Source organism: Nothobranchius furzeri, chromosome 8 (genome assembly GCF_043380555.1).
Source record: "Nothobranchius furzeri strain GRZ-AD chromosome 8, NfurGRZ-RIMD1, whole genome shotgun sequence".
NCBI lineage: Eukaryota > Metazoa > Chordata > Actinopteri > Cyprinodontiformes > Nothobranchiidae > Nothobranchius > Nothobranchius furzeri.
The window spans coordinates 76,887,552-76,910,605 of NC_091748.1; the positions used below are offsets into that span (position 1 = coordinate 76,887,552).

Below are 23,054 nucleotides of genomic sequence, written 5' to 3' on the forward strand. Positions count from 1 at the left end.
CACACAAATTAGCTGTTTAGGCATTTTTCAGCAAAAAACTACAAAGTCTAATGTTGTCGTTTTTTTTCTTCCAGTTTTCTGATTTTCATTAAAAACGTCCAAAACACTGTGTACATTAGAAAAATCTTAATCTTGCGCCAAAATAAGAAAAGAAGAAAGAAAAAAGCGTGATAAGCAAATATGTGTGTTCCTCAACTGTATAACTTGATTTGACTAGATTTGCTATCTAAAGGTAAAATCAATACTGCAGATATTTACAGAACAAGAGATTAAAACAAAATCAAGCAAGACTGGGATTTAAAAGTTGCCATAGTAGTTGATTTTTCCATTTTCAAGCTTCACTAAAGTAATCATTAAAGCTTCTAAAGCATGCACCACATAAGGAGGAGACTGGCAGTCAGAAAGGCTCAGATTGCTTTCATGCTAATGCCAGTTATTCAAACACACTCATAAGTGTTTGAATCATGGTGATCAGGCATTTAAAAAAGCATGGGGGCATTCAGCATGCAAGAAAAGCTAAGCTACATCGGTAGTGAGGTGAATATTCCAGGTCAGAATTGGATAGTCCAGAACTAAAAGGCAAGCGCCCGTGTACCTCTGTGACCTGCTTTAGCATTTTCTCTGCCTCCAGCTTCAGTTTCTCCCGCTCAGAGGAGAATTCTGAGACCAGGTTGCTGTGGTCTAGATTGCTTCGCTCACTGGCTTGCAGCTGCAGTTCCAGGGCAGTAATCTGTGAGGAGAGCTCATCATCCATTCCTTTTTTAGATTTCAAGAGTTCTTCTTTAGCTTGTCGTGCTGACCTCAGCTCTTCGTCTAACCTCATCCTTTCTTTAGTCTGGGTTTCTATCATTTCTTTCAGCCTTTGAAGCTCCACAAAGTTCTCATTAATTATCTCATTCTTCTCTTCAATAGTCTTGTTGAGATCCTCATTTCTGAGGTTTGCGTCTTTAACCCGGACTTCCTCCTGCAGAAGCTGCTGCTTCAGAGATTTTAGCTCATCGCTGAGCTGAGTTTTGAGCTCTGCAGAACTCTGATTTTGTCTCAAGGTTTTCTCAAGGTCCTCCTTCAGCCTGAGACGCTCTTCTTCACCTCTTTTTTCTGATGTGCATGTTTGTTCATGGCTCTGGCGCAGTTCAGAAATGGTGCTGATGTACTCTGCCACGGTCAAGGTGGTCTTCTCCAGTTCCACTTCCACCTGCATCCTTTTACTCACTTCTTCTTGGTGAGCTTTCCTCAGATTCTCCACCTGACTCTCAAGCCCATCTCTCACAGCCTGCAGGTCTTTAATTCGTCCCTGTAACCTGCTCAGTTTTTGTTCTACTCTGTATCTCTCTTTGTTTTCTCTTTCCAGCTCTAAACGTGTCTGCTGCAGCTCCTGGTCACACTCTCTCAGCTGTGTCGTAGCCACCGACGAGTTGGTTATTTTCAGTTGCAGCTCGACCAAAGACTGCTCAAGAACAGCCTGCCCTTCTTCTGTGGTTTTCCTCCTCCGGGTCTCCTCCTGTAGGCTGTGAGTTACATAAACTAGTTGGTCGCTCTTCTCCTGCAGGGTATTCATCACCTCAGCTAGCTCCTCTCTGTACTGGTTTCTTTCCTCATCTTTCTGCCTCATTAGTAGCTCCACTCGACTTTCCATTTCTCTCCTCTTGCACCCTTCCTCCATCAGCGTGGCCCGTTGACGGCAGGTCTCATACTCTGCCCTCTCTTTTTCCTCCTCAGCCTGGCTGACAGAAATCCTGAGTCGCCTGAGTTCCTCCTCCAGATCCCTCCTGTCTGCCTCCATCCTGTCATACTGCAGCTGGAGCTGTGCTGTAACATCAGCCCTCTGGGCCTCCAGCGTTTCAATCTCTGTGCGACTTAGCTGGATTTGGTATTCATAGCCGAGCTTTAATTTATTGATGTTCGTACAGATTTGGCTCCTTACCTTTGACATGTCTTTTTGTAGCTCCATGACCTTTGCTGACTCTTCAGCCAGCTGCCGTCTCAGCAGCTCGATCTCACGTTCTTTGATTGTCACACTTTTCTCTACCTCCACCTTAGACCAGCTGACGGTCTCCAGCTCTTTCTGCCTCTTCTTCAGAACTAAATCATACTCTTCTTGCTGCTGAACGTAGCGCTCCTCTGCTAGCTTCGTCTTCCTTTTTTCTTCACTCAGTTGGTACTTCAGACGTTCTACCTCATCGTTGAGCTCTGCCACCTTGCTTTGAGTGGAGTCTAGACTGTCCTTGGTGACACTGCACTGTAGCACTGTAGTTCTCTTCACCTCCTCCAGCGACAGCACCTGGTCCTTGAATTGAGACAGTTCCAGCTGGTATCGAGCAACAGCATCTTCCAGTGATTTGTTCTTGGAGTTACGATCTTTCATTTCGTCCTTCAGCTGGCGAAGTTCTTCTTGAAGCAGGTCAATCTGAGTGTTGCGCATCTAGAAGTGGGAATGAGTAAGAAGGAATGCTTATTTTAGATTTGTAAATAATAGAATCTGAACAAATTGAATAACCATTTGGTTTAACCGATTTAAGAATTTGAGGAAACCCTATTTTTTTACTTCAAGGGTAATAAACAATTTATTCTCTGGGTACATCATTCAAAATCTAACTGCTTTTTGTGTTTCATCCATATCAGGGCTGTGCAGTATATATGTCGCACGTGCAATGAAAAAAACTCTGTGTGATAAACAATTTTTAGATATAGCACTCGTGCTTCTTCCCGTTGCACAGCAGGTCTTGATGGACACTTCAAATCTCATCCCACTAACGGCACTTTTAGTTTATGAATGCTGTAACGAGTGCAGGACCTTGGTTGTGAGTCAGAATTATCTTAAGAAGACACAAAAGCTTTTGTATTTATAGAGCGGGGGCAAAGGTTTGTTTGTGTGTCTGGAACTCATCAGGCTAGCTAGCAACAGCTGCGCAAGATAGCTTCCACTGCCCGCTGCTGGGCGGAGGTCCACCTCCCAAACAATTCAAAGGACTCACTCACCTCTCACCCAGCACTCAATCATCGTGTGATTTTCATGCATGATCTCCTGATCCATGTTACATGTGTCAGCTTCCCGATTAGTCCTAACACAGGTTCCTAAAGAGCTAACTCCACGACCGCTCCGGTCAACTCCTTTCTCGCGTCTCATCAATGCCATCACTTCCTGCAACCACTGTTAACCCGGACACCGCTTTCCTTCAACTCTAGTCAGTCCTCTTCCACGTGTGGAACGCTACCACCCTTGTTCCCCACCATGCTTCGCCCGTCGATGCTGACAGTGTGTTTGCGCACGCGTGTGTGTGTGTGTGTGGTTTTGAGGGATGGAGGGGGAGTTTACAGTTTGCAGAATATTAACCGTTAAGGGCTTCAATAACTGGTTAAACAAATTTTGAAAAGTGTGCATCCCTAAAATGTGTGTGTGTGTGTGTGTGTGTGTGTGTGTGTGTGTGTGTGTGTGTGTGTGTGTGTGTGCGTTCACTAGTTAATTTTTCTGATACAAAATCAAACTTCAACACAACCACAAAAAAATACCTTGAGCTCCTCCAAATTTTTGAGTAGCTGTCCCAAGAACTTATAGTGATCACCGGACAGTGTAAGCAGCTCCATGTAACGAGTTTGAAGTTGTATGACCTTAGACAAAAACAAAGTCCGATGTAAGATTACTCTGTTCACCGAAAGGAGACTTTTCTTCGAAGCCATGGAAGTGAAACGTTACCTCTTGGTTGAGATCCATCGATGGGGACTTCAGCATTGTCCTCTTGATGGGAATGTTGAGCAGTGTTTCTAAGCCAGATGTGTACGAGGCAAGGTCAGTCTCATAGTCCTGCAGGACAGCCAGCCATGAGTGCACAAAACAATCACCATTCATAATTTTGTTCAGTTCACCTACCTTAATAGTATTCACACAAGCCTCGTTGTCTCTCAGCACACTCTCTATCGTCTCCCTCTTCGCTTTGATTTCTGAGTTCAAGGCCTTGAAAAGAGCAACAGAAGAGGCATCAGTGATGGAACATGGGTATGCAGACAGCAAGTGCAATAATAACAACAGAAGGCCCAACAGAAAACCTTTTGATTGTTGATGTGGTCTTTGAGTGCTTGGACGGTTTCCACCTTCGTGGCCTGCAAGGTGTCCTGTTTTTTCCGAGTGACATCAATCCATTCACTGATGGAGGTACTGGTTTGTTTGTAGTGCTGCAGCTGAGGCATGTACACTTGCAGGTCCTGCAGTCTGAACAAGAACATTTCAGATGTAAAATGGCATCACAATTGTCTTTTTACCCACAACTGTAGATGATGGTATTTTCCGCTCAAACAGATATCTTAGACTACTCTTGCCATTATTGTAAGTAATGAGAGTTTTTGTGACATTAAAGAAATTCAAGTTTATTTTTAGAAGCTGCCTTAGATGTTATTTGTATGGGGAACAAGGCATTACTTAGAAAAAATGTGTTACAAAATTTAAGTAGTAGATAAAAAAAGAAAGATACCTGGTGTCAATCTGGTCATGGATTCGTCTCCACCTGTCGGACAGCATGCCCACCTGCTCTGTGTTTCTTGACTGCATCAAGTCACACCTGTGAGAGGAGCTTCCCACCTGGCTGTTCCAGTAGTTTGCCTTTGTCAATGCCGCTTCCATGGCGGTAAAAATGTCTTTCTTTTGATCCAACTCTGCTTTGATACTCTAAAAACACATGGTCCAAAATTGGATTTATGTGTTATAAAACAGCATCAATTTTAAAACATAAATTTAAGTTAAACATCCAGAGCGCAGCAGCATGGAAGAATTGGTCTTTGCCACACTGGCAAATCTGCAAAACAAGCTACCTTAAAATATTTCTTTCATCCTTCTTAACAATGTTCTAATACGGTATAGCTAAAATATAGATAAAATATGGTGGAGATAAAAAAAAATAAATAAAGAAAAAAATCAATAAAATGGTTCTCTCAAATTTGTCTAAAACCCTCGCCAAGAACATGGCTCTGACCAAAAGCAACTAGTCGACCATCCGTTTGTCTGTCTCGCCAAACCGGTGAACTTCCCTGGGTCCTCCACTCATTATGTGCTTTTGTATTTTTCAACAGAACACCACTGGTGTGAAACGTTCTCTGCTCAATAATATGAGAAACAGCTGGCTGCTACTACTTCAACCTTAAGACTAACTACCAGAGTCCCAAAAAGAAAGCACCATTTGAAGTCACGGACAACAAAAGACATATGGACGTAGAAAACTGAAAATGCTGTTTAGTCTTTGGGCAAGACACCTAACCCACTTTGACTGCTGGTGGTGGTCGGAAGGACTGATGGTGCCTGCGCTAGAGAGCCTTGCCTATGTCAGTGTGTCAGCTGTGGCTACAATGAGAACGAATGAATAATAAAGTGTAGTGTAAAGTTGGAGTCCTCTGACTCTGAAAGGTACTATACAAGTGTGGGTCGATTATTATTTATTTAGCCCTCTCTTGTTTACTCCTTGAACCGTCACCTTATCGTGGTGGAGGAGTTTGAGTGCCCTAATGATCCTAGGAGCTATGTTGTCTGGGGCACTTTGTGCCCCTGGTAGGGTCTTCCATGACAAATTGGTCTTAGGTGAAGGGTGAGACAAAGAACTGTTCACAGGATCTTTCATGGATGTGAATTCAAAGAGTCAGAGTACCCGGCCCGGAAGGTTACCGGGGTCCCACCCTGGAGCCAGACCTGGGGTTGGGGCCCGTGAGCAAGTGCCTGGTGGCCGGGCTTTCGCCCATGGGGCCCGGCCGGACCCAGCCCAAACCGGATACATGGGCTCATCCAACTGTGGACCCAACACCCGCAGGAGGAACATGACGGGTCCGGTGCAGTGTGGATCGGGTGGCAGAATGAGGCGGGAGCCTTGGCGGTCCGATCCCCGGACAAGGAAACTGGTTTTTGGGACATGGAACATCACCTCGCTGGTGGGGAAGGAGCAGGAGCTTGTGGCAGAGGTTGAGCGGTACCGGCTAGATATAGTCGGACTCACCTCGACACATAGCATTGGCTCTGGAACCAAAGTCCTTGAGAGGGGGTGGACACTCTCCTTTGCTGGAGTTGCTCCGGGTGAGAGGCGGAGGGCTGGGGTCGGCTTTTTGTTAGCCCCAAGACTCTCTGCCTGTGTGTTGGGGTTTACCCCGGGGGACGAGAGGGTAGCGTCCCTGCGCCTTCGGGTCGGGGAATGGGTCCTGACTGTTGTTTGTGCTTATGGGCCAAATATCAGTTCAGAATACCCACCCTTTTTGGAGTCCCTGGGACGAGTGCTAGATAGTGATCCATCAGGGGACTCCATTGTCCTGCTGGGGGACTTCAATGCTCACGTGGGCAAAGACAGCTTGACCTGGAGGGGTGTGATTGGGAGGAACGGCCCGCCTGATCTGAACTCGAGTGGTGTTTCGTTATTGGACTTCTGTGCAAGCCACAGTTTGACCATAACAAACACCATGTTCGAACATAAGGATGCCCATTGGTACACTTGGTACCAGGGCAGCCTAGGTTGCAGGTCGATGATAGACGTTGTAGTTGTATCATCTGACCTGCGGCCGTATGTTTTGGACACCCGAGTGAAGAGCGGAGCGGAGCTGTCAACTGATCACCACCTGGTGGTGAGTTGGATCAGATGGCAGGGGAAGATGCCGCGTAGACCTGGCAGACCCAAACACATAGTGAGGGTCTGCTGGGAACGCCTGGCAGAAGAACCTGTCAAGACAGTCTTCAACTCCCACCTCCGGCAGAACTTTGACTGTGTCCCGAGAGCAGTGGGGGACATTGACTTCGAGTGGGCCTTGTTCCACTCTGCAATTGGTGAGGCGGTTGTTGCTAGCTGTGGTCGCAAGGTGGCTGGTGCCAGTCGTGGTGGCAACCCCTGTACCCGCTGGTGGACACCAGAGTTCGGGGAGCCGTCAGGCTGAAGAAGGAGGCCTACAGGGCGTGGCTGGTCTGTGGGTCTCCGGAGGCAGCAGACAGGTACTGGATAGCCAAGCGGGGTGCAGCAGTGGCAGTTGCAGAGGCTAAATCTCGGTCATGGGAGGAGTTTGGTGAGGCCATAGAGAAGGACTATCGATCGGCTCCAAAGAGGTTCTGGCAAACTGTCTGGCGCCTCAGGAGAGGAAGGCAGCAACTCGCTCACACTGTTTACAGTAGGGATGGGGAGCTGCTTACGTCAACTGGGGCTATAGTCGGACGGTGGAAGGAATACTTTGAGAAGCTCCTCAATACCACCTACGCGCATTCTGAGGGGGAACCAGAGCCGGGAGACCTGGGGATAGACTGTCCAATCTCGGGGGCAGAAGTTGCTGAGGTAGTCAAACAACCACACAGCGGCGGAGCCCCGGGGGTGGATGAGATTTGTCCTGGGTATCTCAAGGCTATGGATTTTGTAGGGCTGTCATGGTTGACACATCTCTGCAACATTGTGTGGTCATCGGGGGCAGTTCCTGTGGAGTGCCAGACCGGGGTGGTGGTCCCCATCTTTAAGAAGGGTGGCCTGAGGGTGTGTTCTAACTATAGGGGGATCACACTCCTCAGCCTCCCTGGAAAGGTCTACTCCAAGCTACTGGAGAGGAGGGTCCGATCGATAGTTGAATCTCAGATTGAGGAGGAGCAATGTGGTTTTCGTCCTGGCCGTGGAACTGTGGACCAGCTCTATACCCTTGCAAGGGTGATGGAGGGGGCATGGGAGTTTGCCCAACCAATCCACATGTGTTTTGTGGATTTGGAGAAGGCTTACGACCGTGTCCCCAGGGGCACCCTGTGGGGAACGCTCCAGGAGTATGGGGTGGGTGGCTTTCTGTTAAGGGCCACTCAGTCCCTTTACCAGAGGAGTGTGAGTTTGGTCCGCATAGCCGGTAGTAAGTCGGACCTGTTCCCAGTGAGGGTTGGACTCCGCCAGGGCTGCCCTTTGTCACCGGTTCTGTTCATTACCTTTATGGACAGAATTTCTAGGTGCAGTCGTGGTGTGGATTGTGTCGAGTTGGTGGCAGGAGAATCTCGTCTCTGCTTTTTGCGGATGAGGCGGTCCTCCTAGCTTCATCCAGCTCTGACCTTCAGCTCTTGCTGGGTAGGTTTGCGGTCGAGTGTGAAGCGGCTGGGATGAGGATCAGCACCTCCAAATCTGAGACCATGGTTCTCGACCGGAAAAGGGTGGCTTGCCAACTCCGGCAAGGAGGTCCTACCTCAAGTGGAGGAGTTTAAGTATATCAGGGTCTTGTTCATGAGTGAGGGTAGGAGGGATCGGGAGATCGACAGGCGGATTGGTTAAGCGTCTGCGGACGCTGAGCCGATCTGTCGTCGTGATGAGGGAGCTGAGCCAGAAAGCCAGGCTCTCGATTTTCCGGTCGATCATGGTCATGAGCTTTGGGTAATGACCGAAAGAACAAGATTGCGGATACAAGCAGCCGAAATGAGTTTCCTCCGTAGGGTGGCCGGGCTCAGCCTTAGATATAGGGTGAGGAGCTCGGACATTCGGGAGGGACTCAGAGTAGAACCGCTGCTCCTCCGGATCGAAAGGAGTCAGTTGAGGTGGTTTGGGCATCTGGTCAGGATGCCTCCTGTACGCCTCCCTGGGGACGTGTTTTGGGCATGTCCTGCCGGCAAGAGGCCCCCGGGTTGTCATGTTGGAGAGGTTACATCTCCAGTCTGGTCCGGGAATGCCTGGTCCTGCCGGAGGAGCTGGTGGAGGTGGCCGGGGAGAGGACGGTCTGAAGCTCCCTAGTTGGGATGCTGACCCCGCGACCCGGACCCGGATAAGTGGAGGAAGACGACGACGACGATGTGTAACAAAGTTCTAAATGTAATTGGAGATATTTATATATTATTTTGTATTTTATTTTATAAGTGGGTTTTATCTTCTTTTTTTTTTATTTTAAAAACCACATCTCGCATTGTTTGCATCTTTCGGCCACGGTAGCTTCCAGTTTCTCACAAGGCAGTCTTGTACAGTGAGGGATCTGCAGATGTTGTATGGTGCCAGAAGGCAAATTCAAGTGACTTTTATGTTTTCTGCAGGTATGAGGGAAGAATAAACTCTGGAGAATCAACTTTCTGAGCATCTGACTTCTATGCTACGTAGAGTGTTACAAATGCACGTTCCGATAACAGGGGACGTTGCCTAGGGATGATAGCCAACAGGAGGGGTGAGAGTCCTTGACTGTTTCTGTTTAAAGGCTAGCATGTTTGCATATTTGCCAAAATAAAACATTTAATAAAAGAAAAAAATATCAAAATATTTGCATAATTTTTTTGTATTCATTGAACAGAATACCTTCAGGGTCGCCATGTATTCGCTGACTTCAGCTGGAGACAGGGACGTGGTCTCTTTTTCTGTCAGTCGAGCTTCGTGAACTTTCACAATGTCTTCAGCTCGTGCAATGTTCTCCAGCATGTCTCTTAAAGCCCGCAGCCTGATAAACAAATGAAAGCTTCAGCACAACCTTTTAAATATTCTTTAAGGTGTCCCAACCAAGGATTAGCATTGAGTCATTTGCCTTCAAATGCATTTTTTTGAACAGAAATGCATGTTTTAAACAAAAAATAAAATCAAACAAGCTAAAATGGGCAATTTCTTTTGAGCATCCGGCCACTTAACTTTTGATTTGAGACAGACTGTATTACCCGATAAAACGTGAGAGTAAAGAGAGCTTAATGAGAGAGGTTTGTGCTGTGTACCGTTGTACATAAGCGGATGAGCTGCTCTCCAGATTGCCCAGTCTCTGGTTGATCATTCCAATCTCGTTGCGGAGGAACTGAGCTTTATCTGAATCACTCATATCGTCTAGCTCCCTCAAAATACGTTCCCTCAAACGTAGATACTCCTCACGCATCAAGTCCACGTCATGCTGCACGGACTAAAGTTCACAAGTACAAACACACAGTATTAGTACAGAGAGTTGTGTGAGGAAACTGCGGTTTTTCCGAGTTTGTGTTTACCTCCAGCTGATTAATCTTAAAGCTACAGTCTCGCGCTCCATCATCTCCAAAGCAGATGTGAACATGCTGGCTTAGGGCACCTTCAGCACTCTCCATCCTTAATCTGAGTGAATGCAGCTCGGATAAGATACGAGAAGATGAGGAAGTAAAAGAGCTAGATGAGGAGGTCTTCCTCTTTTGTTCTGTCTTGGTCAACTTCAACACATCCCTCTTGATTGGTTGTTCTACTACCTCTTTCTTTGCTTCTATTTTTCTCTCCATCTGTTTTTTAAGCTCTGCTCGCCGTCGTTCTTCCAACCTCCTGGCCTCTTCCAACCTCCTGACCTCTTCCAACCTCCTGGCCTCATCCAACCTTCTGGCCTCATCCAACCTTCTGGCCTCTTCCAACCTCCTGGCTTCATCCAACCTTCTGGCCTCTTCCAACCTTCTGGCTTCATCCAACCTTCTGGCTTCTTCCAACCTTCTGGCCTCTTCCACCTTCCTGGCCTCTTCCACCTTCCTTGCCTCTTCAAGCTTCCTTTCCTCCTCCAGCTTCCTGGCTTCTTCCAGCTTCCTGGCCTCTTCCTCAGCAGCAATTTTTTGTTGTTGCAGTTGCAGCTGCTGTTGTTGTAGCTGCAGCTGCAGTTGGTGCTGTTGTTGCAGCTGCAGTTGTTGGAATTGCAGTTGTGGCTGCTGTATAAGAATTAGGTGCTGCTGGGGTTGTTGCATGGAAATTTGTTGTTGCACGGGGATTTGTTGTTGCACGGGGATTTGTTGTTGTTGTTGTACTTCTACGTGACTTGAAGAAGCACCTGCGGAGGAGCAGAAATTAGCATGTTTGTAAAAAGTGTTAGGGGATTATTTGTTTGTTAAAGTATAATAAATGAAGGTTAGTTAAAAAGTAACATTTTTAAATGCCAGATACTAGTTGTTCTTAAAGTGAGTCATCACAATAAATGATCGTCATTTAATTTTTATCATTATTGGGGCCTACCTTTGACATTTTTTGGGTTAGTGCATTTCATTGACCCAATGTATTTCAGCTGAGGACCCTTTGGTGATACACCTCTAAAGCGATCTTTATGGAAGTGTGCACCCGACGGTGGGGCGACAGAGTCGCAGGAGTTAAGTGCTCTCCCTGTAATCAGAAGGCTACAGGTTCAAGCCCTGTCGCTGCTGTTGTGTCCTTGGGCAAGGCACTTAACCCACCTTGCCTGGTGGTGGTCGGAGGGACCGGCGGTGCCTGTGTACGGCATACTCGCCACTGTCAGTGTGCCCCAGGCCAGCTGTGGCAACAGTGTAGTTCATCACCACTAGGGTGTTAATGACTGTGTTGTAAAGCGCCTTGGGGGGTTCCAGGACTCTAGAAAGCGCTGTATCAAATACAGGCCATTTACCATTACCCAACCCTGTCATACATCAAATCAGCTGGCTCAGTCTGAGGAGATGGCAGTTACTCGAGTTACCATCACAACATAATCCCTGGCAAAAAGCACATCATAGAAATGGAACTGGTCAATTCCTCCATGAACTTTGTGCTCTTTAAGAGCCTAGTGTAGCTATACACGTTGACAATGGTTTCTAATATAAGGAAGCACCTGTTGTATTAAAGCCATCATAACCCTGACATAAAAGAATGAATTTTTACACATCGACTGTTTGAGCATACCATTTGTAATGTCCAGAAAGGGTCATTTTACAGCTACAGTTTGACCGCTTCAGTATCCGGTCATATAGAGACATAATTCTGACTCTGTGTGCCCTATCTAATATTCCAAGCTGCAGGAAAGATTCTGCAAGTGCATGTTGACATCCCGGGATCACGATATTGTCAACATGCTCCCTTCCCAAGGTTCTTCTCTGCCAAACTGCTGCTTTTCTTCACAGAATAAAGGACGAACTTTTATAATAATGATGAAATGAAATGAACAATATGGTTAAATGAAATACTTAAATAAACATATAATGAATGAACAAGGTGTTAAATGAAATGTTTTGATTAATCTGTGCCTAAATTAATACGGCTGAAATGAATGTGTCCTTGCAATATCCATTTGATAATCAGCGTACGTGACTTGACAAGTTCACACACTCATACACACGTGCATATCACAAGGCTAAAGATAACTTCACTGCACATAAACTTTTCTTATCCACAAATCAGAGCATCTTTTATCTGAAGGAGTGTTCTGAGGTTTGTTTGGTAAAACCCTCTTAACATGGCAAGTTGTGATTTGCCAGAAATCATAACATAGGAATAATAAAACTTAGATCACGTCCTGAGTTATTCAGTTCGTTGAAGTTCATCGAGCCGAGTTGAGTTTGTTTCCAGCTGAAACTCTGGAGTGGCCGATCTGGGACCAGCCTCTTTGAAACATCTCCCTGACATACAGTCAAAACCTTTTTTTTTTTTTTGCACGCAGCAAAGCTGACACAGCAAGACTCCTTAAGAGTCAGTTTGAGACACAAAAAAAGTCCACCTGTTGTTGTGACCTGGAGACATCTCTAGACTGGACTTGGACATGCTGCGGTTATCCTGCGAACCTCAGTGCCTTGAGGTCCTCCGGACTTCCTGACCTTCCGGATCTACCACGGGGGTCTCCGATAAGGGTACGTGGGCACAGCAAGATTGCGTCTGATGTTATTTTATTAATAAATAAACTCTCTGTTATAGCAGACTAAATTTTTTACACCCAGAACACAGTTTCTTTCAGATACAAGGTTCTGATAAAAATCGCTTTCCATCCACACATATTCATCCATTTCACATCGTTTTCATAACTCGTCATGTTTATAATTAGTCTAGAAATAAAGTTTATTTTAATTATATACTTGAATCTGTCTGAATAAATACGACGTGTGTTTATGGTCACTGATTAAGCAAAGAATCCTAAAGTATTTTGGTTAACATTCATACCATACCACCTTTATTTATGTAGCACAGGAGGCCTACAGGGCGTGGCTGGTCTGTGGGTCTCCGGAGGCAGCAGACAGGTACCGGATAGCCAAGCGGGGTGCAGCAGTGGCAGTTGCCGAGGCAAAATCTCGGGCGTGGGAGGAGTTTGGTGAGGCCATGGAGAAAGACTATCGATCGGCTCCAAAGAGGTTCTGGCAAACTGTCCGGCGCCTCAGGAGAGGAAGGCAGCAACTCGCTCACACTGTTTACAGTGGGGATGGGGAGCTGCTGACGTCAACTGAGGCTATAGTCGGACGGTGGAAGGAATACTTTGAGGAGCTCCTCAATCCCACCAATGCGCATTCCGAGGAGGAACCAGAGCTGGGAGGCCTGGGGATGGACTGTCCGATCTCGGGGGCAGAAGTTGCTGAGGTAGTCAAACAACTACACAGCGGCGGAGCCCCGGGGGGGGGATGAGGTTCGTCCTGGGTATCTCAAGGCTATGGATGTTGTAGGGCTATCATGGTTGACACGTCTCTACAACATTGCGTGGTCATCGGGGGCAGTTCCTAGGGAGTGGCAGACCCGGGTGGTGGTCCCCATCTTTAAGAAGGGTGACCTGAGGGTGTGTTCCAACTATAGGGGGATCACACTCCTCAGCCTCCCTGGAAAGGTCTACGCCAAGGTACTGGAGAGGAGGGTCAGATCGATAGTTGAATCTCAGATAGAGGAGGAGCAATGTGGTTTTCGTCCTGGCCGTGGAACTGTGGACCAGCTCTATACCCTTGCAAGGGTGATGGAGGGGGCATGGGAGTTTGCCCAACCAATCCACATGTGCTTTGTGGATTTGGAGAAGGCTTATGACCATGTCCCCAGGGGCACCCTGTGGGGGACGCTCCAGGAGTATGGGGTGGGTGGCTTTCTGTTAAGGACCATTCAGTCCCTTTACCAGAGGAGCGTGAGTTTGGTCCGCATAGCCGGTAGTAAGTCGGACCTGTTCCCAGTGAGGGTTGGACTCCGCCAGGGCTGCCCTTTGTCACCGGTTCTGTTCATCACTTTTATGGACAGAATTTCTAGACGCAGCCGTGGTGTGGAGTGTGTCGAGTTTGGTGGCAGGAGAATCTCGTCTCTGCTTTTTGCGGATGATGTGGTCCTCCTAGCTTCATCCAGCTCTGACCTTCAGCTCTTGCTGGGTAGGTTCGCGGCCGAATGTGAAGCGGCTGGGATGAGGATCAGCACCTCCAAATCTGAGACCATGGTTCTCGACCGGAAAAGGGTGGCTTGCCACCTCCGGGTCGGGGGAGAGGTCCTACCTCAAGTGGAGGAGTTTAAGTATCTCGGGGTCTTGTTCACGAGTGAGGGTAGGAGGGATCGGGAGATCGACAGGCGGATTGGTTCGGCGTCTACAGTGATGCGGACGCTGAGCCGATCTGTCGTGGGGAAGAGGGAGCTGAGCCAGAAAGCCAGGCTCTCGATTTACCGGTCGATCTACGTCCCAATCCTCACCTATGGTCATGAGCTTTGGGTAATGACCGAAAGAACGAGATCGCGGATACAAGCGGCCGAAATGAGTTTCCTCCGTAGGGTGGCCGGGCTCAGCCTTAGAGATAGGGTGAGGAGCTCGGACATTCGGGAGGGACTCGGAGTAGAACCGCTGCTCCTCCGGATCGAAAGGAGTCAGTTGAGGTGGTTTGGGCATCTGGTCAGGATGCCTCCTGGACGCCTCCCCAGGGAGGTGTTTCGGGCATGTCCTGCCGGCAGAAGGCCCCCGGGTCGACCCAGGACACGTTGGAGAGGTTACATCTCCAATATGGTCCGGGAACGCCTTGGGGTCCTGCCGGAGGAGCTGGTGGACAAGGCCGGGGAGAGGACGGCCTGGAGCTCCCTAATTGGGATGCTGCCCCCACGACCCGGACCCGGATAAGCGGAGGAAGACGAAGACGAAGACTTACGTGAGCACCACCTCACCCCTGCCACGTGGACCTCAAGGGATAAGCCATCAACCCTGTTCAATGGTCAACTTTCCTCGCAGGGTCACCCATAAAGGCAGTGGGAGGGTTAAATTATTAAAACTTCAGAGACTTTAAAAGGACATTATGGAAGTCTGACAGCCAAAACATGTATAGAAATAATAAATGTCTTCTTCATACATTCTCCTGCAATGCCCTGGTCCTGTAGAATGAGCCCTGGCATTTTTACTGTGATTGCCTGTTTTTCTTCAAAATCACAGAAAAAGAGAGATGCTCGGGTCGAGCAGGCTGCTTCATGCGCGTTCACGCTCAGGCATCGCCCGTAGCATTTGCTATCCGTAGCTTTAGCAGCAGAGAGAGAGGCAGTGCCACTTTGTCGCTGTTCCTAACGCCTAGTGACAATGCTAGCTACATTTCTGAGGACCCTTAGCTACTTTCTGTAGAACTTTCTTCTAGATATTTCCTGCAAATTAGCAACAAAATAGCCATTTTCGCTCCGAACCGTTCTTTGGTTTGTCGTTGTTTCAGCTGTCATCAAGGATATAAATGTTACAGATACAAGAGGACGTCACTGGTGCTTTAGCTCACCTAGTAAGATGTCTGACTCTCATGTAGGAGACCTGGTTTCGATTCTGGGTGTGAACATAGTTTGTCATTTAGAGTTTATTTTTTACATTAATGGTATTTTTTTTACAGTAAGATGCCCACATTTCTATTTGAGACTCGCCGAACGGCATTGAATTCACAGATAAAAAAGATGTGGGTTCAACTTTCATTTTGGAACAAATTTTCAAGCAAGGGAAGGGAATGATCTGAGCATGCAGGAGGACTGACCCATCATAAACCTTTGTCGGCTGTGCTGAAGAGAAAGGTACAGAACCACATTATTTAATTAATTAGCTGCACGTTCTCCTGTCCTCTGTCCTCCGGGCCACACACACACACACACACACACACACACACACACACACACTGCACGTTTGGCTGGCCGACGAGAAAGTGCAGCTGCAGAGACAGAGGGACATTATTTTTATTAATTTGCTGTGTTCTTCTGTCCTCCGGGCCACACACACACACACACACACACACACACACACACACACACACACACACACACGGGACTGTCTCAGCTGTTATTTTCATTAAGGAGTGTGCACGTACAGCATGCGCGCCTCGTGCACGAGCCTACTATTGAAGCTGCCGTTACGCTTTTGGCCTGAGGGGGCAATCGCGAGCATAAAAATTCAAAAGTCCGAAAAGTCCCTTTAAAGAAGCAGAATGTAACAATAATTAAATGCACAATATTTCACTTGATTAAGAACAGCTCTAAAGAAATGAATGCAACACACCCTGTACAATACAAAGAAGAACAAACTGCAGGCAGAAGATAACCAAAGAGTGTTTGTTAATATTAATATGATAGCTTTAATATACTGACTGTAAGTCGGCAGCTCGACCACCAGTTTGTCATAATGGTTTTGTGCTTCAACAAACTGGTTTTCGATGATCATCTTGTCTTCTTCAGCAAAGAGGTTGGTTTCATGGCTGGTTGCTTTGAAATCCTCGTAATGAGACTCCAGGTTCTTGATGATTTGTCGATATTCCTCAGGTCGCATCTCAGACAACTGAAAGCACAGACAAAATCATTTCAGATGATAAATAAATGCAAAAGTATTGATTACACATGAATGATTGGTGCCTGCACTTCCTAAAATGCACAAATGTTAACATTTATGTTAGCCTAACAACAAAAGGTCCATCAACGATGCAACTGTTACCATGGAGATAGTGAGGGAGCGGATGTATTTGATGTCCTGCAGACAGTAGTTCCAGGCCATGAGACTCTTAACATTGATGTACAGCTGATTCCAGAGGTTTAGGAAGGCTTCATAAAACTGCTCATTCCTATAAAAAACAAAATCTATATTTTTACACCCAGTTAAAAATATGTGTACACTAAAAACACAATCCCATGTTTATTTTAGGAAATTGTGTGCTGAACAGTCCCTCCATAACTTTTCACCAATTCTAAGAAAACGTGAAATAATACAACTAATAATAAGAAAATGTGACCAATAAACTTCTAACAACTATTTCAAAACTACAATTTCGACTTACAAGAACCTTCTGAAAGATTCACTAATGAAAATAAGTATTGAGAAGAAAAGTCAAATTATTATTATTTCTGGCATAAAGTCGACAAATTCCAGGTAGTAGTCACAAGGAAAAAATAATGAGATGTTTCAATGACACCTGCAACCTCAGAACACCTTTTATTCCTTCACAATAAGAGTCTCAAACATAAACACATACTTCAAAACACCTGAAGTGCATGAAACTCAGAGGACAGTATTAATAAACTTAAAATGCTTTGAGGCATGTTTGAGACTTTTATGTTGAAAGTGTAAATGAAGTTCTGATTTCCTGTGTAGATGCTGCTGTGAAAGCTGCCAACAGAGGAACAAAATGCTGCAGTATTTATCATTTTATAGAACACACCCAGGTAACTTTTGACAGCAAATGTGATTCTGGTGTTTGATTTGATCACGTCTTACAGCCTGGGGCCTCATTTATCAAAACGTTCGTACGAACGTTCCTATATTCCTTCCTACAAATGAAATTTAGGCTACGTGTACTCCTGATTTATGAAACATGTGGTGGCCTCTCATACACATGTTCCTCCGCGATCGTCTGATGATAACTCCCACCTGTGCGTACCCAGGTGTTCATGTCCGTTCACCGTCATTTACATACAGAAACGCCCTCAATTAACCATATATGGTCAAGCTACTTCCTCAGAACAAGAGAATTCCCTGGTTTTCTCCCCAGAGTAAGTAGGAAAACTTTATTGACAGCGAGATCGATACACTGGCTGCCGAAGGGCAAAAAACCAAACAAGTTACAGAGGTTATAGAGAGGTCGGGACAGAGGAGAAGTTCATGTCAGATATAAATAAAATTATGAATTTGATCAATCGTAGAGTAACGGGTTCTCATTTACATGTAAGGAGTCGTTCTGTTTGGAGTTAGTTTCATTTGGAAACGTCTGAGAGCGCAGCCTCAGCTGTCATCCAGTCTGGTATGATCGGGGAGCAGGAGGTGGTACTGGAGAGTTCTCGTAGTTGTAAACAAAATATGAACTGGAATCGGATTCGCGAGGTTTGTCTGTCGCACCACAAAGCAGAAGGATTTCTTCCTCACGGAGAACGCATTCCCTCCAGTGAGCACGCTCTGTTAAATCTTCAAATAACACAGATTAGTCATGATATAATATCAGATGCCCGTTGGTTACATGTGTCTTTTATTGGTTTTAGCACCAATAATGCTCAAAAGCCCTTTTTGCACCGACATACTGGGTAAATGTAATGTGTGGATGAGGAACACGCGTGGATGACTGGGACCTTCAGTACTGCTGTTACCCCGTTCTACCACCAAATGCTGTTCCTACGCATGGTCAGAGCTTTCCTTATATTTAGGGACATATTCACACAAAAGTACAAATTGGTAAACACCACACAATGTGTAAATTCATGCCAACGCACGAAATACTCATAGATCTGTGCGTAAGTAAGGTTGATAAATGAGAGCCCTGGAGTTTAGGTCCAGGTGATCAGTCAAAACTAAACGTCTATGTAATATCAAGGGATGTAAGAAAATATCAGTATATTGTGATATTTTGTTATTTGATATTATATCGATAATCAAAAGCCATGTATCTAATTTTTGGAAGAGTTCACATGCAAACATTTGTGTATTTTCTTTTCTTTTGGTGCAATTCAAACCCCGACTGCTAGATGGCAGCAGTGTGCAATGGGTTTTGTTTCCACCATTGAAATGTAAATCCCTCTATTAAGATGTTAAACATGTTAAGTATCAGTTTGGACTGTTTATGGAATATTCCTACAATAAATGCAGTAAAAAAATAGCTAATAACGTCTGACTGAGGCCCTGTCCACACGTAGCCGGGGATCTGCCAAATCGTAGATATTTTTCTTCGTTTTGGCCTGTCATCCACACGAAAACGGAGTTTTTTCACACGAAAACGGATCTTTTTAAAAACTCCGGCCAAAGTGAAGATGTGCGTTTTCTCCGTTTTGGGTGTCTGCGTGTGGACGGACAAAACAGGAGTTTTAAGGTCCGCAACGTCACTTTCCGCGACAAAAAAATGCTGACATCACGTGTGCGACCTGTGTTTACACTAGCCGGCATCATGGAAGCCCTCAGAGCTGCGCTCTGTCACTACCCGATCCATCAATTGTCCAAGCGCTTTCTGCTTGTTTGTTTTTGCAAGCGGAATTACTGCTCCTTGCGGAAGACCACAGACGAAGGACGAGGTTAAGAACGGGGGAAGTACTGCCGCCTACAGGTCTGGCATGTCCCTAACAACGTATTTATCCGGGTACGTGTGGACAGAGTTTTTTTTTTACGCGGTGGTGTGGATGCAAGTTTTTGGAGGGGCGGATATTCGTTTTTAAAAAACCCGGCTACGTGTGGACTAGGCCTCAATGTATCACAATATATCGTGATACATTGTATAGTCTCCCCTGTATCGTATCACCAGAATTTCACCAATACACATACCTAGTAGCATCTGTGTATTGGCTTCCTCTTGCATTGTCTAGCTAAAAAAGAGGTGTTATTTGCGTTTCCTACTTGTTGGCAAGGCTGATGCTCAGTGGATTAGGAGGTGGCACGATCAGACACACAGACGGCACTATCATATCCAGACCTCCAGGACCGATGATGAGCCATTTACTGCGCTGGCTGTTGTCCTTCAGGATGGCTTCGTTGTCTTTACAGATCACCTTCTAAAGCGCCCAACACAAATGGTTTTAATTAATAAAAACAATTTACAAAACTTAGTGTACAGTGATGCCTCTTCTTGTTAAAGGTCTCCTTCACTTGTTCCGTCACTAAATCTGCTGTGGTCTATAGTGCGAATGAATGATTGAGTCTTTTTCTGTTGGAAAACAAGCTCTGGTGCTCCTGCTTCAGGCAGTGGGGGCAGAAGCTGACAGGATTTCTATTTAGTCTTCATGATATGCAAATGCATCGCTACTGATTGGCCAACAGCAATGCAACTTTTCTGCTGCCTCGTTTAATCATCTTTCTTGGGAAAAAGTGCAACATTTATGTTTTATCTCAACAAATAATAAAAGCCTGAAGGAGTTCTGGCATGTTGTGGAGTTGTTAATGCTAATAGTTAGCTTCTACTAGCCAAAACGAGTTTGTTGCTGTTTCTCAAATACATACTCATCTGAACGTTTGTACTCACGTCTTTGTGAAATGTCATCAATGCAGGGTATCTGCGGGTCCTTAAAAAGTCTTAAATTAGCTTCTCCGAATTGAAGGCCTTAAAAATGACAAATAATCCTTAAGTACAGTTTCCAAAGTTCTTAAATTACCAAAGACCCAATAAACAAGATTCTTTTATTTCTATAAAATCTTTATGAATTTCTAGTTGGTGTTCAGCATTTTTTGTGTACGATGTTGCCGTAAGCGGAACCGTACACATTCAGTTGGTTGTGAAAGGGGGCTATTTTTAGATGAGCACATTAGCTGGTTAAGCTAGCGGGAGCTTGCGCCATGGGCAAGTGCAAGTTTAATGTTAACTGGATGGCTAATCCCACGTTCGCGACGTGGTTACCACCGGTTCCAGGCAATAGCCGGAAATGATAGCTTCAAAGCTAGTCAAAGTGGCCTCAAAAAAGGTATTAAAAGGTCTTGAATTTGGCTCTCCTAAACCTGCAGATACCCTGTCAATGGTACTGATGTATTGTTCCAATCCTAAGTATGCATCACGGCAAGCATGCGGAAGGATGCAGAGCTTTTAAATGTTTCTAGTGGGCCAGGGGAGCTTCCTCTCTCTCTCTCTCTCTCTCTCTCTCTCTCTCTCTCTCTCTCTCTCTCTCCCTCTCCCTCTCCCTCTCCCTCTCCCTCTCTCTCTCTCTCTCTCTCTCTCTCTCTCTCTCTCTCTCTCCCTCTCTCTCTCTCTCTCTAAAGTCCTAAACTACTCTCTCTCTCTCTCAAGTCCTAAACTACATGAACGGATATTAACGAGTATGGAAGAGCTGACAAACGCTCATTATAGCTTATTATTGTCAAGAATCAAAATTATATTAAATGACCAATAATATTTTAAGTGTCTGGTGAGGTACATGACAGTAATCTGCAGTGGCGTGTCCAGATCTTCTAAAATGGGGTGGCCCAGGTGAGGCATAGCTTTGTGCATGGGTGGCACCAATGGTTATGCTTTTTTTGTTTTACCCCCAAGCCTTTTGTGGACAATGAAAAGCCTATTTAAAGTAAATTAGTGTGGTGGCACCTGGGGTGGCCAATCAGATTCCAAGGGTGGCATGTGCTACCCCAGGCCACTCCCTGGACACGCCCCTGGTAATCTGTACAATACTGTGATGTTAGCACACGGGTTTAAGCTAGCTAGCTAGCATCATTGACTCACCGAGACGCCTGCTCCTCCTCCTGACACCACAGCTAAATCTCTCTACTTTGGCCATCTTTTCTCCCTCTGGCTGGTCTCTGCTCTCTGGGGCGTGCAGCAGGCTCCTAACTGTATGGTTGTGGTTCACCATAAGTATAATTATAAACATTTAAAGTTTCCTTTGTGAACCGGCATTAAAATTCGTTTTATTCTGTGGATCAAGCTAACAGGACTCCCTCTGTCTGCTTCACATCTGGTTTGGCTGGAAAAAAAAATCTAACAAAAACAACCCCCAAAGCCTAAATAATTAATTAATGTGTAAATGTTTATTTAGAACAAATTCCTATTATGTTTCTCTAAACATTTGTTCAAAGGAGGCTCTAACCTGCAATAGCTCTCCTTTAATGATAAATACACTTTCTTCTTCATTTAGCAATGGTACATGCTGGTATTTTATCAACTTTGATCAAACGTGAACCAAATATTATACAAATATAATGTAATAAATGTTATTTTGATATTTAAGTGACAAACTAGAATTTTATTTTTATGTCAGATTGTTTGTTTGATCGCATCAAAAAGCAGTGTTTGTTGCTATGACATGATGACATACGGTTCTGTTCCAAATGTTGTCCTCGTCCTCCCACACTCGCTAGAACGGACTTCCTGGTGTACGTGTCAAGGACGTGCTTGACAAGTATACAACATACTTGGGTATTGCCCAGCTCTCTCCGTCCTCTGGGGCGGGTCACATCCTAAGGTGGGCGGAGCCATATTCTCAGTGACATAGAAGATACTGGTTTTCACTGAACCGGTCGTTTTCCCATCTTTTTCTTTTCTGCAGCTGATGCAGACAACGCGGGTGAAGAAAATGTTTACCTCCTGCATGAATGTGCAGCTCAGGGTGACTGGTCGTATTTCAAACAAGTGTGACGTCACTTCTCAGTGAACAAGACCTTTAACACTTAAAATAAAATACGTGTTTTAAAGCTTGACCTGCTCTTGTTGGAAGTCACACAGAGCCCTGACGATGGTGCCACTGCTGCCCTTCTCCTCTGGGTTTCTGGGTTTCAGCCTCACAATGCTCTTGGATTTACTGACCACGTGTTGCACCTGTCGCTTGAAATCCATCAGCCTTTCCCTCTCACTCTGTTGATCAAATTTTAAATAATCAAACACATTGAACTTTATTAATGAAGAACTCTTCTACATCTTTCATTTTATATTTAATATGACATCATCAAGTCGTTCTGCACTCAGATATTGTTCTTGTTACCATTTACCATTAATTGCTATGAGAAGTTCTCATACCTCCAGGCCTTTGAGGATTTCCGTTAGCTCCTCCAGGCTGGTGTCCTTGTCGCATTTGAAGGTGTCTCGAAGCTTCTGATGTTCCTGTTGGAGAGCCTTGAAGGTGCCATTAGCCTCTTTGAAGAACTATAAAAAACACAACCCTGAATAAGCGTCTGGAAGTAACGCGGTCATGCCTGTGTTATACAAGCAACTGTGGTCTTGTCTACTCTTGAAAAAACAAATTTTATGCAACATTTTTGTTAAAGTAACTTAAAGTGACCGGCCCACATTGGCTAGCAGCCTATGGGACGGGCCCGCTATGCCAGATAGCCTGCCCACCTCTGGCCATTATGCGTCTTTAGTTGAGCTGCTTTAAAGTTGGGGATATCCGTGGGCAGCTCAGTGCTGCTGCCAAATTTTATTTGAAAGTATATTTACATTCCTGAGCAACATCTGCTTTTGAAATCCATCCATCCAGTTTTTTCCGCTTATCTGGAGTAGGCTTAAGTCGAGAGGCCCAGACTTCCCTTTCCTGAGCCAATTGGGCCAGCTCCTCCGGCGAGATCCT

General features: G+C 45.6%; 1 protein-coding gene across 2 annotated transcripts in view; it reads right to left on the bottom strand.

Moving 5' to 3' along the window:
* The window catches only part of dspb (desmoplakin b), a 54,446-nt gene that overhangs the window by 17,175 nt on the left and 14,217 nt on the right, over positions 1-23,054 (bottom strand). The window contains exons 11-24 of one of the 2 annotated variants that reach the window (XM_054752006.2): positions 22,505-22,630; positions 22,190-22,342; positions 19,408-19,562; positions 16,534-16,660; positions 16,194-16,380; positions 9,911-10,701; positions 9,650-9,828; positions 9,246-9,384; positions 4,467-4,660; positions 4,045-4,207; positions 3,869-3,952; positions 3,695-3,802; positions 3,511-3,609; positions 596-2,422 (exon numbers count right to left, since the gene is read on the bottom strand). In XM_054752006.2, the coding sequence (XP_054607981.2) occupies positions 596-2,422; positions 3,511-3,609; positions 3,695-3,802; positions 3,869-3,952; positions 4,045-4,207; positions 4,467-4,660; positions 9,246-9,384; positions 9,650-9,828; positions 9,911-10,701; positions 16,194-16,380; positions 16,534-16,660; positions 19,408-19,562; positions 22,190-22,342; positions 22,505-22,630 (4,332 nt within the window). The remainder of the gene's footprint in view (positions 1-595; positions 2,423-3,510; positions 3,610-3,694; positions 3,803-3,868; positions 3,953-4,044; positions 4,208-4,466; positions 4,661-9,245; positions 9,385-9,649; positions 9,829-9,910; positions 10,702-16,193; positions 16,381-16,533; positions 16,661-19,407; positions 19,563-22,189; positions 22,343-22,504; positions 22,631-23,054) is intronic. The other variant, XM_015971195.3, reaches the window with a different exon arrangement.